This window comes from Pseudopodoces humilis, chromosome 1 (genome assembly GCF_049639895.1).
Source record: "Pseudopodoces humilis isolate 2021_Gansu_Grassland_sample_001 chromosome 1, ASM4963989v1, whole genome shotgun sequence".
Classification (NCBI taxonomy): domain Eukaryota; kingdom Metazoa; phylum Chordata; class Aves; order Passeriformes; family Paridae; genus Pseudopodoces; species Pseudopodoces humilis.
This window is the reverse complement of record NC_142200.1, coordinates 20,285,472-20,299,617: the sequence shown is the minus strand read 5'-3', so window position 1 is coordinate 20,299,617 and position 14,146 is coordinate 20,285,472. Positions and strand designations below refer to the sequence as shown.

The window sequence follows — 14,146 nt, the reverse complement described above, 5'->3', positions numbered from 1 at the left end:
ATTTAATGAGTTTTGGCATAGCTCATACAGCAATAAGCTGTTTTCAAAGAGCGAGTGATCTGCAGGATTAGGTTCTTGGATATTGTGGACCAAAGTAAGCTCCAATTCCAGTGGATACAATGGTAAAATCAAGCTTATAGACCAGCACTATCTCTAGCAGCAATTTGTATTATGACAATCCATATTTCTTAAACAATGTTAGTGATACATAGGACAGGCTTTGACTAGAATAATTTTTTTTTCTTAATCATGAATTTCCTTCTCAAGTTACATCAAATTTAATTTAATTAGGAAGGAAATTAACATCTTCTCTAAAAAATGTAAAGGTTGAAGGAAAAGGTGCTTCATTTTGGGGAGTTAATAGCAGAAATTATGTAGTATTAGACTTGGCAGCTACTTTAATAAACCATGTCTGTGTGTGCAAGTGTGCACATATATATGAGTGTATATATAGATGTGAGACATGCAGACACACGTGTATATATTAGAGAAGAGTTAACCTGTCGTAGCACATAATGTTGAAACTCAGTGTATACAAATGATTTGGTAAGTATGCATCTGGGATTCAAAGCAAATGGCATTTTTATGTAGTTGCCGGGGTGTGGTGTGGGTTGAGGAAGCTTCAAAAGAGTAGTGTAAACATTTGCTGGAGACATTTGTATTGAAATAAAACAAAGGTCTTACCTTTGTGTGGGATTTATAAGGTAACGGCTGGTAGGAGAAACTATAAACCCACACTTTCTGTGTATACGAAGAATGATGGGATTGATGTTAGTCATTTGAGAGACGAGTCATTTAACTCTTTGTTGTTACTGTCTGGAGGGGGTCTGGAGGGAGGAACCTTTTAAAGCAGGCTTTTAAGAGACCCATCACCCGGGTTCTATGTATTGCCAGTATTCGGTAGAGAAATTGCTCTAAGTTTCTTATTTTGTGCTGTAACACACTCTTCCCTCCCTTCTGCCCTTGGCAGTTTCTGAGACAATGGGAGCCAGAAATGTAAATAGTAATAAACGGCTTATGTTAGAAGTTTTGTAACTGTAGACCTTTAGTGTATAAGCTGAGAGACTGCAGCAAGAGTCGTGTTGGCTGAATTAAATGATAAAAAGGGAAATGCATTTCTGAGCCTTTCTTTCTCTTAAGGCAACTTACTGTGTTTGTGTCTTGTACATCCCTAATTATGCTGCAGTATTTAATAAACAGTAATTCTCATAATAGCAGCATAGAGGAGTGTCATCTCCAAAACACAGAGTGCTTTTTCTAGACATGCTCTATAACAAACAGAAGAGTTGTCATTATATTAGGCCACTTGCGAAACTTTCTCAGCACCAAATGTTTCTCCAAATTAGTATTTAATTGCCAATGGCACGCCTGAGCTGGAGACTAGATGGGTGGAACTCTGCCATTAATTGCTCAAATCTAAGATATGCTGACATTAAAAAAAAAGAAGACATCACTATAATGACAATTATACAATCTGTTCCAGATAGCAAACCATTGCTAAAATCCAGTTTTCACTTGGGGGGGGGACCAACAAAAAAACACTTTTATCTGAATTTGGATACAATCATAGTCACTTTTATTAATATAGTTCTAAGACAAGTGTAAACAGGGCTTGGGAGGGAAACAGTTATTTTCCTGCTACTGTCATTTCTACTTAACTTTACATTTTTACATGTTAATTCTACAGTGCAAAAGACCACAGCAAAGGAGATCTTAAATCTGGATATCTTTGAAGAAAAGTAGAGCAGCACTCCTTTTCATGGCTGCCCATGGAGTTGTTTTGCCCCTTGTCTCGTTGAGAATGGGAGTACATGCATTATGGACAGGAGCTGGGAAGAGGGGGAAGCAAAGGACCCTGCAAAGGGCAAAGCAGGCAAATGACTGCTTTTTGACTTGGACAAATGACTGAAATCAGTGCTGCTCCTAGGAGGTCACTGCTTTGGAGAGGTGGTTTCTGGTCAGACCCGGGGAGAGAGAAGGGGACTGTCCAGATGTTTCTCCAGGTCCTCTCCACCATAGCAGCCTGCTGCACTGGTGCAAATCTTTAGTCATGCAAAGAAAAAAAATACCCTAAAATAAATAACAGAACCTATGTCTTCTTCTCTTTCCTTCTATACACCCCCATGTTTTCCAAATCCAAAGTCAGTGTGGTGCTTTACAGGAAAGCTCAGAGAACATTGCATGGAGACAGAAAATTTCCCCAGTATGAGTAATCTGTGTTAATTCGAATCCATCTGTCTATCTGTGAGGTGCAAATGATATGACAGAAAGTGTAGTACACTTCATGTGCATGAATGTACAATCATTGCTCCTCAGAGAGATCCTGATGTATTACAGTGTCAGGACAAGATACTGAGTCTTTGAGCATCCATCTATTATTCATGCTGAATAATCTGTTATTGCTGTATGGGGACTCTTGAAACCATAAAGTCTGTCTTCCCCAGCCACTCCTACTCTGCTCTGTGATTGTGGAGGCAGTGAAAGAGATGATATGGTGTATGTAGTTGATTAAGGTGGGACAAGAGGTTTTTTTGCTTCTCAGCTGAGCGTGCAGCAAGGTTGGGAGATGTACAAACTGCTAGGTAGATGCAAAGCCTGCTTGTCTTCTCACATTTGTACATACATTTTGGAAAGCCCCTGTGCAAAAGTATGGGCTAAAATATAGGGAGACCAGATTCTGTTTTATGCTAGACTTTGTTCCACTGCTGTGTGTTCACACACACTTTAAACCATTGCCCTGACACTATAAATGATTCTGAAGGCAAATGAAAATCCAGCCTGTCATATTTCAAAGGCGTACTTGCTGTGTCTACACTTACCTTTGGAGCTGTAGGAGATCAGCTTGTAATTTGAAACAGAAATAACACTATCAGCTTCAAAATCAGAGTTTCACCTAGGGCCTTTCCCTGCCTCCCTCTTCTCTCAGCAGTTAAAGTTCAACTATTTCATTTGTAAATGCAGCTCTGTGATACAATCAGAAGCAGAAAGGAGGGGCCATTAGCTCAGTCAGGCAAACAAGCTGCTCTGGCTCCATCATAAAGACCCTGACTGTAATGTTAACTTCTGCTAGGAGGGTAAAGTATCCCTCACCAGCCCTGCTGGAGCCCTTCTTTATTCTCAGCTGTCTTTCTTAGGGATGTTGCATTTTGTCACTCACACTGTTGGTTTATTTTCCTTGTTTGTGAAATTGGCGGGGAGGAGGGGGGATGTCCTTCATGCTATTCCTTCAGGAATCCTCCCAGACCCCAGGGGCCTGCTGCCTTCTCCTCTGCCTGGTTAGGTGTGCATCCGGTCTGTTTGAGAGACCAATTTGAGATCTCTTCGTTCCTGAGCATCCTCAGTCTTCTGGAGCAGGTTTTACATCCTCCTGGTTCGGGAGATATGTACTGCCAGTTTTCTCAGTCCTTTTCCTTGGCTCACACTTTTGGGGTGTTTTGTTTGGTGCTTTGTTGTTGCTTTTTAAACTAAGGGCAGGTGAAAAGTAGAATCAGGTTAATACACAATTGCCCCCAATTATTATGTAATGCACATATTCCTCACTGGGCTGAAAAATAGATTTTTAATCTAGTTTCATCTCTTGAGTTTTATGCACACCATCCTGACTGAAAGCTATCAGAGGTATTTCAATTCATGGTGCTTGCTTTACATCAGAATAGTCCCTGGGAGACTTTGGTGGTGGGAGACCCTTCTCCCAGGTCCTGTACAGATGAGACACACCTTGTCCCATGGTGCCAATTGAGTTAAAAAGAGGGAGATGATTAGAAGCTATCAAGTTGTAAGTTTTTGTTGTAGAAGGAGAGCAAGAGATGGATTTCTGAAGCACAGGCAAGCATGGGACTTGCTAGCTCAGTTGGTTAAAGCATGATGCTATATATAGTGCCAAGGGTGCTTCTGAGTCCCTTCCAGCTCAGACAATTCTGTGACTCTCTGAAATGCCATGTCAAGTTATGTGGGTGTTGTGTAACAAAGAGAACTTGTGAGAAGAGGTAGGGAGTAGTGTAAAACTACTTGTAGTGGTTTCATGAATATTTGAAAAATTCCTTCCCAGTATGGAAGACAGGGTGAGATGCATCTTTAAAACTGAGGAAAGACAGTGAAGGGCCCTTAAAGTGAAACACAGGAGTATCTATTGATAGGATGAAGAAAGCAGTAGTGTTGATGACAGTGTGAAGAAAATTTGCAAAATAAAAAAAAAAGAGTAGAGTTTATCTTTGTCCCACTGAATTTGAATGAGCTGTCAGATGAGCAAGTAATTCCTAAGGCAGCTGGAAAGGATGAAGCAAAATGATCTGTATTAACAAGTAGTGCAAATGTACAGAGCAGGTTTGTAGAGTGGAACAGGTAAGGACTAAAGACCTGACATCCACATGAAGCACATTTTAGGAGGTTTTATCTTAGATTATCTTCAGTCAGTTCCCATGAACTAAGCAACTATGAACAGCTGGAGGATCTGAGGGAGTGCTCCTAGAACATATCTTTCTGGTCTGGCTCTTCTAAAAGGAATCCAGTTAATGCATTCTGAGCTCTGGTGTGAACCAAAGCACGGTAAGTTGGGACAGCCAAATGATTCACCTCAAATGTGAGCTTCTGATCCAAACTGAAGCACCAATATATGGCTTTCAAGTTTGTCCTTCTTCCCAGCATGGGAGTCTTTGCTGGATAGAAGTGGAGGATACATGTGTGAATTGCCAGAGCATGCATCATTGCTGAATTAAAACATTTTTATTTTATTTTTCCATTTCTTGTCATGTATTTCCAGAAGTTTAATTATTTGCACCACATTTTAAAAAATAATCTCTCTGGCACACAGATTTTCATCACAGTGAATTGCTTGAGCACAGACTTCTCCTCACAAAAAGGAGTAAAAGGGCTTCCTTTGATGATTCAGATCGATACTTACAGCTACAACAACCGCAGCAATAAACCTATCCACCGAGCCTACTGTCAGATCAAGGTTTTTTGTGACAAGGTAAGTGGAAAGCACAATTACCATGGATGAAGGAGGAATCTTGTTAGGCAGTTTATTGTTGCTGTATTTTAGACCTAATTAAAAGTTGTTTCTTTCCTTAAAGAATTGTATTTCATCATAGCATTTGGACAAGCTGTATCACAAATCGACTGATTATCATGTCATTATTTTACTGCTTTGCAGTCTTTTTGGCCCTGATTCCTCAGCTTGTGAGCAATACTTGGACTATTTTGGGACAGCATGCTATAGGTCATGATTCTGGAATACCAAAAAAGTAATAGAAAGTGCAAGTGCAAAGATCTCTCTTTGGAAGGCCAGTGCTGATCACAGGGTCACATCAATAATAATGGCAGTCTGCTGATGTCATCCCTTCTAACTCTTACAGCCAGGATAGGTAGCAGCTAAACTTCATGTCAGTTTCTCTGAAAGAAAAATGCATTTTTCAGTGAGGGTATGCTAAGCTCCCTTTTATGATGCAGTGGAAAACAGCAAATTCCAGTGACACAGCTAACGGGTTTTCCCCCTGCTTTGCTTACAAACAGTGGTTTTAGAAGCTCTTATGCTGCTAGGATTTTCTTATCAAAAGTAAAATATAAAAATATATTAGCCATTCCCATTTTGTAATTCAGTAACTGGTTTTTGTGTGTGTTCACACCCTCTTTAGCAAAATTTTGTTTTTTTGCTGTAGGTATGACTGCTCCTATATGAAAACTAGTAAGATGTTTCTGCACCCAGACACAGATCACATCTGAATGAATTAGACAGTGTCATGGTCAGCTGTATATCACCAGGTAGAAACAGTTGCTCAAAAATGTCAGTGATGATTCTTCGAAGAGAGTTGATCACTTTTCAGTTCATTTAGCATCTGCCAGCTGATGACTTTATCCATGCTGAGAAAGATCTTTCATAGGGGAGCTGATGCCTGGATTCTAGTCAAGGTTCAGGGATTCAGGAGCCTACATCTATTTAAGTGACTTGGAAATTTATCTAAATTAGTCGTGCCATCCTACAGGTGGGAATAGAAAGACAAAAAGGCCATGCCCCAGGCAAAAGGTAACATTAACTTTTTAATGGAAAGGGTAAGAGTTCAACTGTTTCAGGTCTCTGTGTTGCAGCTCTTTCCCCCTTTTCAGTTCATTCCCTTGTTGCTGTCTTGACAACAAGATCTTGAGGACTAATCAGTCAGTTGTGTTAGTGGAGGAAAATCTTTGGAAGTAATGAATGTAAATGTATGCACTGAGGTCTTCTTGCAGCCAAAATGCTGTGCTTATAATTGTAACTTTGAATGTCAAATATTCAGAGATTTGAAGCTACAGCTGGCTGTTAAAAGCTCAGTGACTATCAAAGTAACAAGTCATTTTCATCTACCTGTTTCTGAAGAGCAATTAGAAAAAATTGAATTATTTAAAAAAAAGGAAGGAAATTCAGAGCACAAACTCATCAAGGGTGACCTCTAGGTACAACTGGTGGAGATTTTGAATAATACATGTTCATTGCATCTGTTGGCTTAATTGGAGCTTCAAATATCCAGACTAGAAAGCAGGAAATGAGTGTTGAGTCTATTAATCAAAACTGTCTCAAAGTAGAAGGAAAGATCACAGTGGTAGTTAGAGTGTTATACACATCAAAAATGTATTGGAAGTGGGAACTGAAGGGTTCAAGGGTATTGATAATAGGTTATCTATCTGTTTAATATAAGTGTATACACACATGTAGAGCTTTTTAAGTTAATGCAGGTGTGAAAATGACTTGAGCGAATGAAAATTATTGAGGTCAATTCACATGACAGTTTGTGCTAATTGGCACTTGGTAAGAGACGAATTCTTGCTTCTCCCCAGACTTACATTGCCAAATCTTTACCAACATCCCTTTGTCACAGGGCTTTTGTAAGTAAATAAATGTTTGGAGAATTTCTACTTGCTGGTGGCACTGGGAGAATTCGTCATGCTCAGAGGAAGGTAGCTGGTGTGGCTGGGTATCCTCATCTTTGCAAGATGTCAAAATAAACCCCTGGCTCTGGTTAAGGTGGTGATAAATGGTTCAGTTTCTCTTGCTAGCCTGTGACTGCCTCCAGTGACATGGACAAAGCTTGCTGCATCTTTGAGGAAGGCCATGAAGCTGAGACTGTTATTTATTGCCCACCTCCTTGTCATAAATTAAAGAGGTACTACAGGAACATTAAAAAAAACCCAAAAAACATATAATATCTAACACATATATATAATATATGTTTATAAATTCTGAAAGTGTGAGCTACACTGTTATACCCCAATCTGACAGCCTCAAAGAGAAGCTGATGAGAAAAGTACCTGATTTATTACAATCACATGGACTAGTGGAACTGTGGAGTAAATTTCTCCTGCCTAAGTATGAAATGTTTTTCATTTTGGAACATGGAAGAAAAAATGTTTCTCTGCCTGAGGTGTTATTACAAATGTTTCTTTCTGCAATGGTGATGCCTCTTTAGGACCAGTGGGTGTATTTGTATATTCGCTTAGATAAATCACAGGTGGAGGTGTCTAGTTTTTAAGAGCATTCACTGACAAATTAATGTCTTGTAGCTGCAACACAGCATAGCTGTTGTGGAAAGAGTTGTCTCTGAAGAAGTAAAACTGCATTTAGCTAAGTGGTACATATTATATATATTTTAGTACTTATTCTGGTAATTTCTTGATTTTAATATTAGTTTACATATAAACTAGAGAGCAATATCAACTCACATCCAGTATGTGTTTTGTGATACAAATGTAAATTTATGGAGATAAATGCTGCAAAAGCTGTAAATGTTACTTAACAAATCTAACTTTGCCTTACTCCCTATTTGTTCTCCAATCTTTTGTCCATGTTTGTTTTTCAGTAGGCGATCTTCAAAACATTTGTTACAGTCTACATCTTGTTTTCTCAGTGCTAATTCTCTGCCCTTGAAATCTTCCTATCATGTGCAGATCACTGGTGCTGCATTATAAGAATATATAATTTTTATTCCTTAAGTAGGTTGTCAGGGAAACTTGCTACCAGGCCTATTTATATTTATATATTGCACGATGCTTTAGCCACTGTGTATGAAAGAACTGGGACTTCAGAGCTACTTGATTTTCTATATGTGATTATCTTTGTGGAAAAGAAGCAGAGATTGACTTGGCAAATTCCATAACATTGATCCAAAATAAAATAAATTAATCCAGTTTTCTTTAATCTGAAAAAAATACATGTTCTTTGGAATATATGCAGTTCTTGCATCCTTGTTTTCGGTGTGGAACATCATAGACAAAATGGACTATCATAAAGTATTGAGCAACTCTAATTGCCTATTAATCTGCAGCTTTGTAGAGAAGCTTATATCTACGTGCCTGCCCAATGAGATGTGGAATGCTTTAGTCTGGAGCTAGAAGCAAGTGTACACATGAGCATCAGAGCAGAGTGGTGATGGAGTGGTCCTTATGAGGGCAAGGGCTTTGTCAGGCTAGAGCTAGAATGCAAGATTCAAGTTTAAATGAGTTGAAGAATTAGGAAGAAAATACTTTGGATCAGCTGCAATTTGTAGGCTGCATTTTGTTAATGACTAGTAGCAGAAGTACTCCTTGCATTTATTCAAAGCCCAGATATCAATGAAAAAATTAAGAACTCATTTCATTATTTCACTGACAGCAGCATAGTTTATAGTCACCTGTAAGAGGGCTTTTTCTTCTGTCCCGAGGGGATGTGCAAACTGTGGTTTATCAGGTATGTGTCAGATGGCTCAGCTGTCAAAACTATGCAGCAGAAATGCTCTAGGATCCAAAAATAATTTTGTGGTCTCATCCCTGGGATGGTGATGTCCATCCTGTAGGCTTGGCTGGCCCCTGCCATGTGCCATGTGGCTTGGGATCTTGAGGTGTGTTGCCTCGAATTAATGAATGAATAGAAAGCTGTGAAGTATCAGCAAGTTCACAGTTACAAAGAATGTTACAGAAAATCAGTAAAACGTATATTTTTTATTATGTGTAAAAGGCTGGGTCCTCCTCAGTTTCTGCTTTCCTGAGAGGAAACTTGCACTTGGTGCAGTGTATGAAATACTTTGATGGTACATCCCGTTCCCTGTGAGCAGCAGAGCAGCAGCACCAAGCGGCAGGTAGGGCTGTGGCCACCTGGCAGAGCCCTTTGTGCAGTGCAGGTTTCTCAGGATGTGCCTTTTGCAGAACAGTGGCTGTGACGTGTATCTTTGCTCCTTTCTTAGAAAGAAGGGGTGGCCTTAAAGGTTACAAATGTACCTCTAGATACAATTTTGGTAAGTCCATGGCTCTGAATCCCTTTGCTTCTGTGATTGAGGTTGGTGATTGGACTGGACCTGGTCTGGAGACAGTATTTCTGTTTGACACGTCCATGTTTTCCTAAAGAGCTGTTTCTTCCTCCAGCTCTTTCAGCCACTGGAAATCTACTGATAGATCAGAGCCAGGAGTACATCTTTCCTTGCATTCTTTTTAAACTTGCTTCATTGACTCATGTGTGAATTTTGCCATCTTGAGTGGGTATTTTTTGCTTGCCTTACTTCCCTCCCCTTGCTTTCTATTCAAGAAACTTCTAATTTTAATTTGGAAAAAAATTCTATAATCTTGCATGCCAACTGTCTGGGAGCATATGGATCTTCATTACCCTTCACAATGTGATGGGTATTATTTATAAAGTAAATTAGGAGAACTTCAAATGAGGTGTTGTTGCTTTTTATGTCAGTAACAAGTTTTATTTTTTAAACTTGTTGAGAGTGTATTTACATAAGAGAAGCCTGCAACTTCCCAGGAGTTCCTGGTGCCTAACAGGGCAGTGCTACATTGTTTTCCTATTTCTGGAGAGCTTCTCCCGGTTTGAAATGCCTGTACTTTTCTGTAAGAACCCTTGCAATGTTGGCAAGCTGTCAGCACAGCCTTTTTGGACTGTCAGTTCTCAAAGGCTCTGCACAGCTGGCTACAGTGGAGCAATGCCACCCCCAGACAAAGTGGGTGGAAGAGAGTTTAGGGAAGACCTCAGCACAAACATTATATAAAATGATAGCAATCCTGCAGGTGTTTTATGCCATTACATACACAAAATATTTGGCCTGAGCTCTCTGTTCATTGCAGAGACACTGCAATGTGTCCTTTGCAAAATTGTGCTGGCATCAGTTCTCCTACAGACTGCACACTGCCTGTCCTGGCTTCTCCAAACCAACATGTGGATATGTTCCCCTTGCTGTCTGCAGGCCTGGGAGCTACTGGATGTGCCAGCTGAGTCTTGGACACAGGTGATGCATCCAGAGCTTGGTACCTTCCCAACAGTAGATCTGGGCAGATCTGTCTTCAATGAAATAACTGGTTTCTATTTTAGCATTTCTGTGTGTCTGTTGCTGTAGTTCCAGACATTGCAGAGTACAATGCTCTCAGTGGTTCCTCTTTGGGTAATGTCTGTGGGTTGTCTTTTTTCGCGTCAGGGAGCAGAAAGGAAAATCAGAGATGAAGAGAGAAAGCAGAACAGGAAGAAAGGCAAAGGCCAGGCATCTCAAGCCTCATGTAATAATGGTGAGTAAAGTGGGCCTTTCTGGTCTGGGGCTAAGTCATGCTTAACATGCCTCCTGTCATAACCCTGTGCTTTGTGATCCACCTAGCAGCTGAAGGGAAATTGAGTGCACTCCCTCTGCAGAAAAAGAGTGATATCACCTTCTTCAAAACAATGGCTGACCTGGATTCCCAGCCAGTTCTCTTCATACCGGATGTTCACTTTGGAAACCTACAAAGAACTGGACAGGTAGGAAATAATGACATGAGCAGGTGCCCACTTGCCACCTGTCTGCCTCTGCTCTGGGGCAGGTTTTAGGGAAATAAATCACTGTTCCTGAGGGCTGGTTGTTACAGTTTTATTTATTAATTTATTTTGGTAAATACAGTTTTAGCACATCACTTATAGAAGACCTTACAAGAGACAAGTACCTTTCTGATTTCTGGGTGTGAAGAAGGAGTTTATACTTCTTTGACAACGGAACAGTTTGGTTTTCGTTACAGTTTTATCATTTTTTTGCTTTTAAATATAAGGTTGCTTTGTGACTGAAACACAATCTGTTTTTTAGTGCACTCTTTGGCTTGGTGAAATGAAGTGCCACCTTGTGGTAGCAGAGATCCCCCTCCCTGTCACAGCTGAAAACAAAGCCCAAACTCCTACACGTGTAGGAAGGTCAGGAGCAGGGTCACTGAACACCACTACCCATTTTCTGTCGGCATCACCTAGACATCTGGAAATTCCTTGAAAGAAGTATTTTCACTCTTCCAAGTAAAACTCCCTCATACTAATATTAATACTCAGTATTGGAACTTATTATCACTAGTGAACATAAGGAAGTCTTTTCTTTTGACTCTTTTCTACTTTATTGCCTGATGGGAAGTTGAAAACCTGAACTGGAGGGTCAGCTCTGACAACTTTTTTCCTATGAACGTGTTATTTATTAACATCTCAGGGAATAGAATTAGACCTTTATGCATGTGTTTATAAAGGCAAATAGTTGATGAGGAAATTTAATATGCATCTTGCTGAAAAACTGTAAAATGAGAAAGATTAAATGAAAATGAGTGTTGGAGTTTTCACTTACTTTGAAGCAGTGAGAATTGTGGTTGAGCAAAGCACAAAGAGCACAGACGTTGTAATCGCAGCTGTTACTGGCTTACTCTCCCAAATTGGAAAGACGCCCACTCACATATCAGTGTTGGGTACCTTCTGTCCTCATGGCTTTCAAACCACAATGTGGATTTGTTTCAAAACAGGAGACAGTGGAAGCATTCCTTAGTATATATAATCCTGTAAATAATTTTCTAAACTAACTGGAAGATATCCCCGTTTCCTAGCTGTTAGGCAGTGTTCAGCCATGTCTTTTATTGCTGTACTCATAGTTACAGACCTCAGCTTTGCACACACACGCCTCTGAACTACTTTCATTGCTTACGTTTAGAAGTGAGGGCTCCCAGTGAGAGCCGAGTGTGCTCCGAGCCTTGCCAGCACCAGTGCTGGAGACGCGCCTGTGGTGGCTCGCCCTGCCCAGCAGGAGAGGCTGTGTGCTCTGTGCCTGCACCCCGCGCTTGCACCACAGCTCAGCAGCTGCAGGGCTGGTGCACTTGTTGTGAGGAGTGTGGCTGACTGTTCTGTGAAGTGTTGGACAACAGACTGTGATTTTATACCTCCCCTGCTAATGTCAGCTTGCATTTGCTGCTGTTGTAAATTCGGTCCCGATGACTCTGAGCTATGTGGATTTACACAAAACTGGACTTGGGCTTCTGCCCACAGCCTGTGCAAAAAATGTTTAGCTGTCCCATTAGCAATTGTATTTCCATTAGGCTTGTAGTTTAATCTTGTTATTTATAGTTTAATTAGATTTTCAGACAGTATTAAATACATACAAGCTTGTGAGTGCTGTGTCTCAAACTGTATTGTGGTAATTTAGGTGAGTAGTGATCTGATTTAGAGTATTGTAAAATAATTGGGAAAATTATATAAACCAGGGAAGAGGGTAGTGTCTCTCAAGTAAACTCTGATATATTTCCACTAGGTAATACTCAACAGCAGTTTCTGTAAGCCACACTTCTTCCAGCAACTGTTAGAGCTAGAGGTGTTTGTGTTTTATAGGAGGAAAAGGATTTTAAACATATCATAAACTGCTGAACACTTGTTGTCTTTTCTCTCTTTTGAAGTTTCTCTTTTAAGCAAGTATCTGAGTTTTGGGAATAACTAATTTTTATTTCCATCCTTCTAGGTTTACTATAATACAGATGACGAGAGAGAAGGGTAAGATATTTATTGTTTCACAAGCTTTGCAATTAACAGTTTGAATTTGTAGGAAGTCAATACAAAATATGAAATCAGATAAAACTGACCCCCTTTCTCTCCCCTCCCTCATGTAAACTGTCTACTTTTTATATCTGTGGTTTAATACATTTCCAAGAGTCCCAAGTTCAATACAGGTACAGGACAACATATTTGACAGTGAAGTGCCATCTACATAAGCATAAAGGTTCCCAAATAATTTAAAAACCAGGAATTTTTTACTGAAGCACTGAACCTCACTGCATTCCTGAAAGCTGTTTAGCAGTGCACACACGTGTATGCAACAAATACAGGAACTGCAGAGAGAATGGCTATGAGCCAGAAGAGAAAGGCAGAAAGAAAACAGAGAACCAGGGAAGGAGGAAGGTTGGAAATGGGAGTACCCTGTATCTGACTTTGGAGGGACTGGAAGATTTGATTGGAGTCCCTGTAACATGTAGAGATGACATGAAATAAGGATTTAATATGGGTGGCTGAACTTCTGCCCACATTGTGTGCCAGCCCCATACTTTTGTAAATTGCTTGAATCCCCAAGTGAACACCCTCAAGTCTGAGATTCCGGAGTAACATAACTACAGTCCCATAAAACTGCAAAAAGTGACCTGTGGTAGGGAGTGGCTGTTCAACTGCAGTTGACATTTTTTTAAAAACATGAGGCCCTTTTTATTTCTTATTGAAACTAATGTTCTTCATAACATTTTCTAATGGAATTTGAGAAACAAATGGGTTTATTGCATCAAGTAATAACTACCCCCTTTCCCTCAATTTTTAAACAGTTAAGGGCCTAATTTTCAAATTAGTGTGTAACATCAGAACATATTTTCCTGTCACCTGTCCCAGACAGTCAATCTTGGCAATTTAAGAGGCCTGGATAGTTCAGATAAGCATCAAAAACTAAATCCTTGCACTTTTGCTGCTACTTGAGTAGACAGTGTGTATTTCTGCCAGAGTACAAAGTGAGTTGTTCCTGTTGCTCTTATCTCCTCTTCTGCTGTGAGCAGTTTTACTATGACATAGTCCTTGATTTGTATATTCTAGTAGCAGTGTCCTGGTCAAAAGGATGTTCCGGCCTGTGGAAGAAGAGTTTGGTCCCTCCCCTTTGAAACAAATCAAAGAAGAAGGTCTGAAAAGAGGTAACAGTCAATTATTAGCAGTTAAAAATAATTCTGTGGGACTCAAACCCTCAAGCTGGGAAGGGCAAGTGTGGCTTGGACAAAGTCAGTTGTAAGATGCTAGTGCAAATATAGGTAGATGGGAGAAGAGATCTTTTCATCTACCAGTCTATAAGGAGGCATTTTAACAAATGCTAGAAATTAATTAAAAAAAAAAAGGACTATGCTTTCTCAAGAAGGAATCAGG

General features: G+C 40.0%; 1 protein-coding gene across 3 annotated transcripts in view; it reads left to right on the top strand.

Moving 5' to 3' along the window:
* GRHL2 (grainyhead like transcription factor 2) overlaps positions 1–14,146 on the top strand; it is a 68,928-nt gene that overhangs the window by 38,443 nt on the left and 16,339 nt on the right. For 2 of the 3 annotated variants that reach the window (XM_088060731.1, XM_088060721.1), the window contains exons 9-13: positions 4,811–4,969; positions 10,413–10,500; positions 10,587–10,726; positions 12,717–12,748; positions 13,826–13,920. In XM_088060731.1, the coding sequence (XP_087916857.1) occupies positions 4,811–4,969; positions 10,413–10,500; positions 10,587–10,726; positions 12,717–12,748; positions 13,826–13,920 (514 nt within the window). The remainder of the gene's footprint in view (positions 1–4,810; positions 4,970–10,412; positions 10,501–10,586; positions 10,727–12,716; positions 12,749–13,825; positions 13,921–14,146) is intronic. The other variant, XM_088060726.1, reaches the window with a different exon arrangement.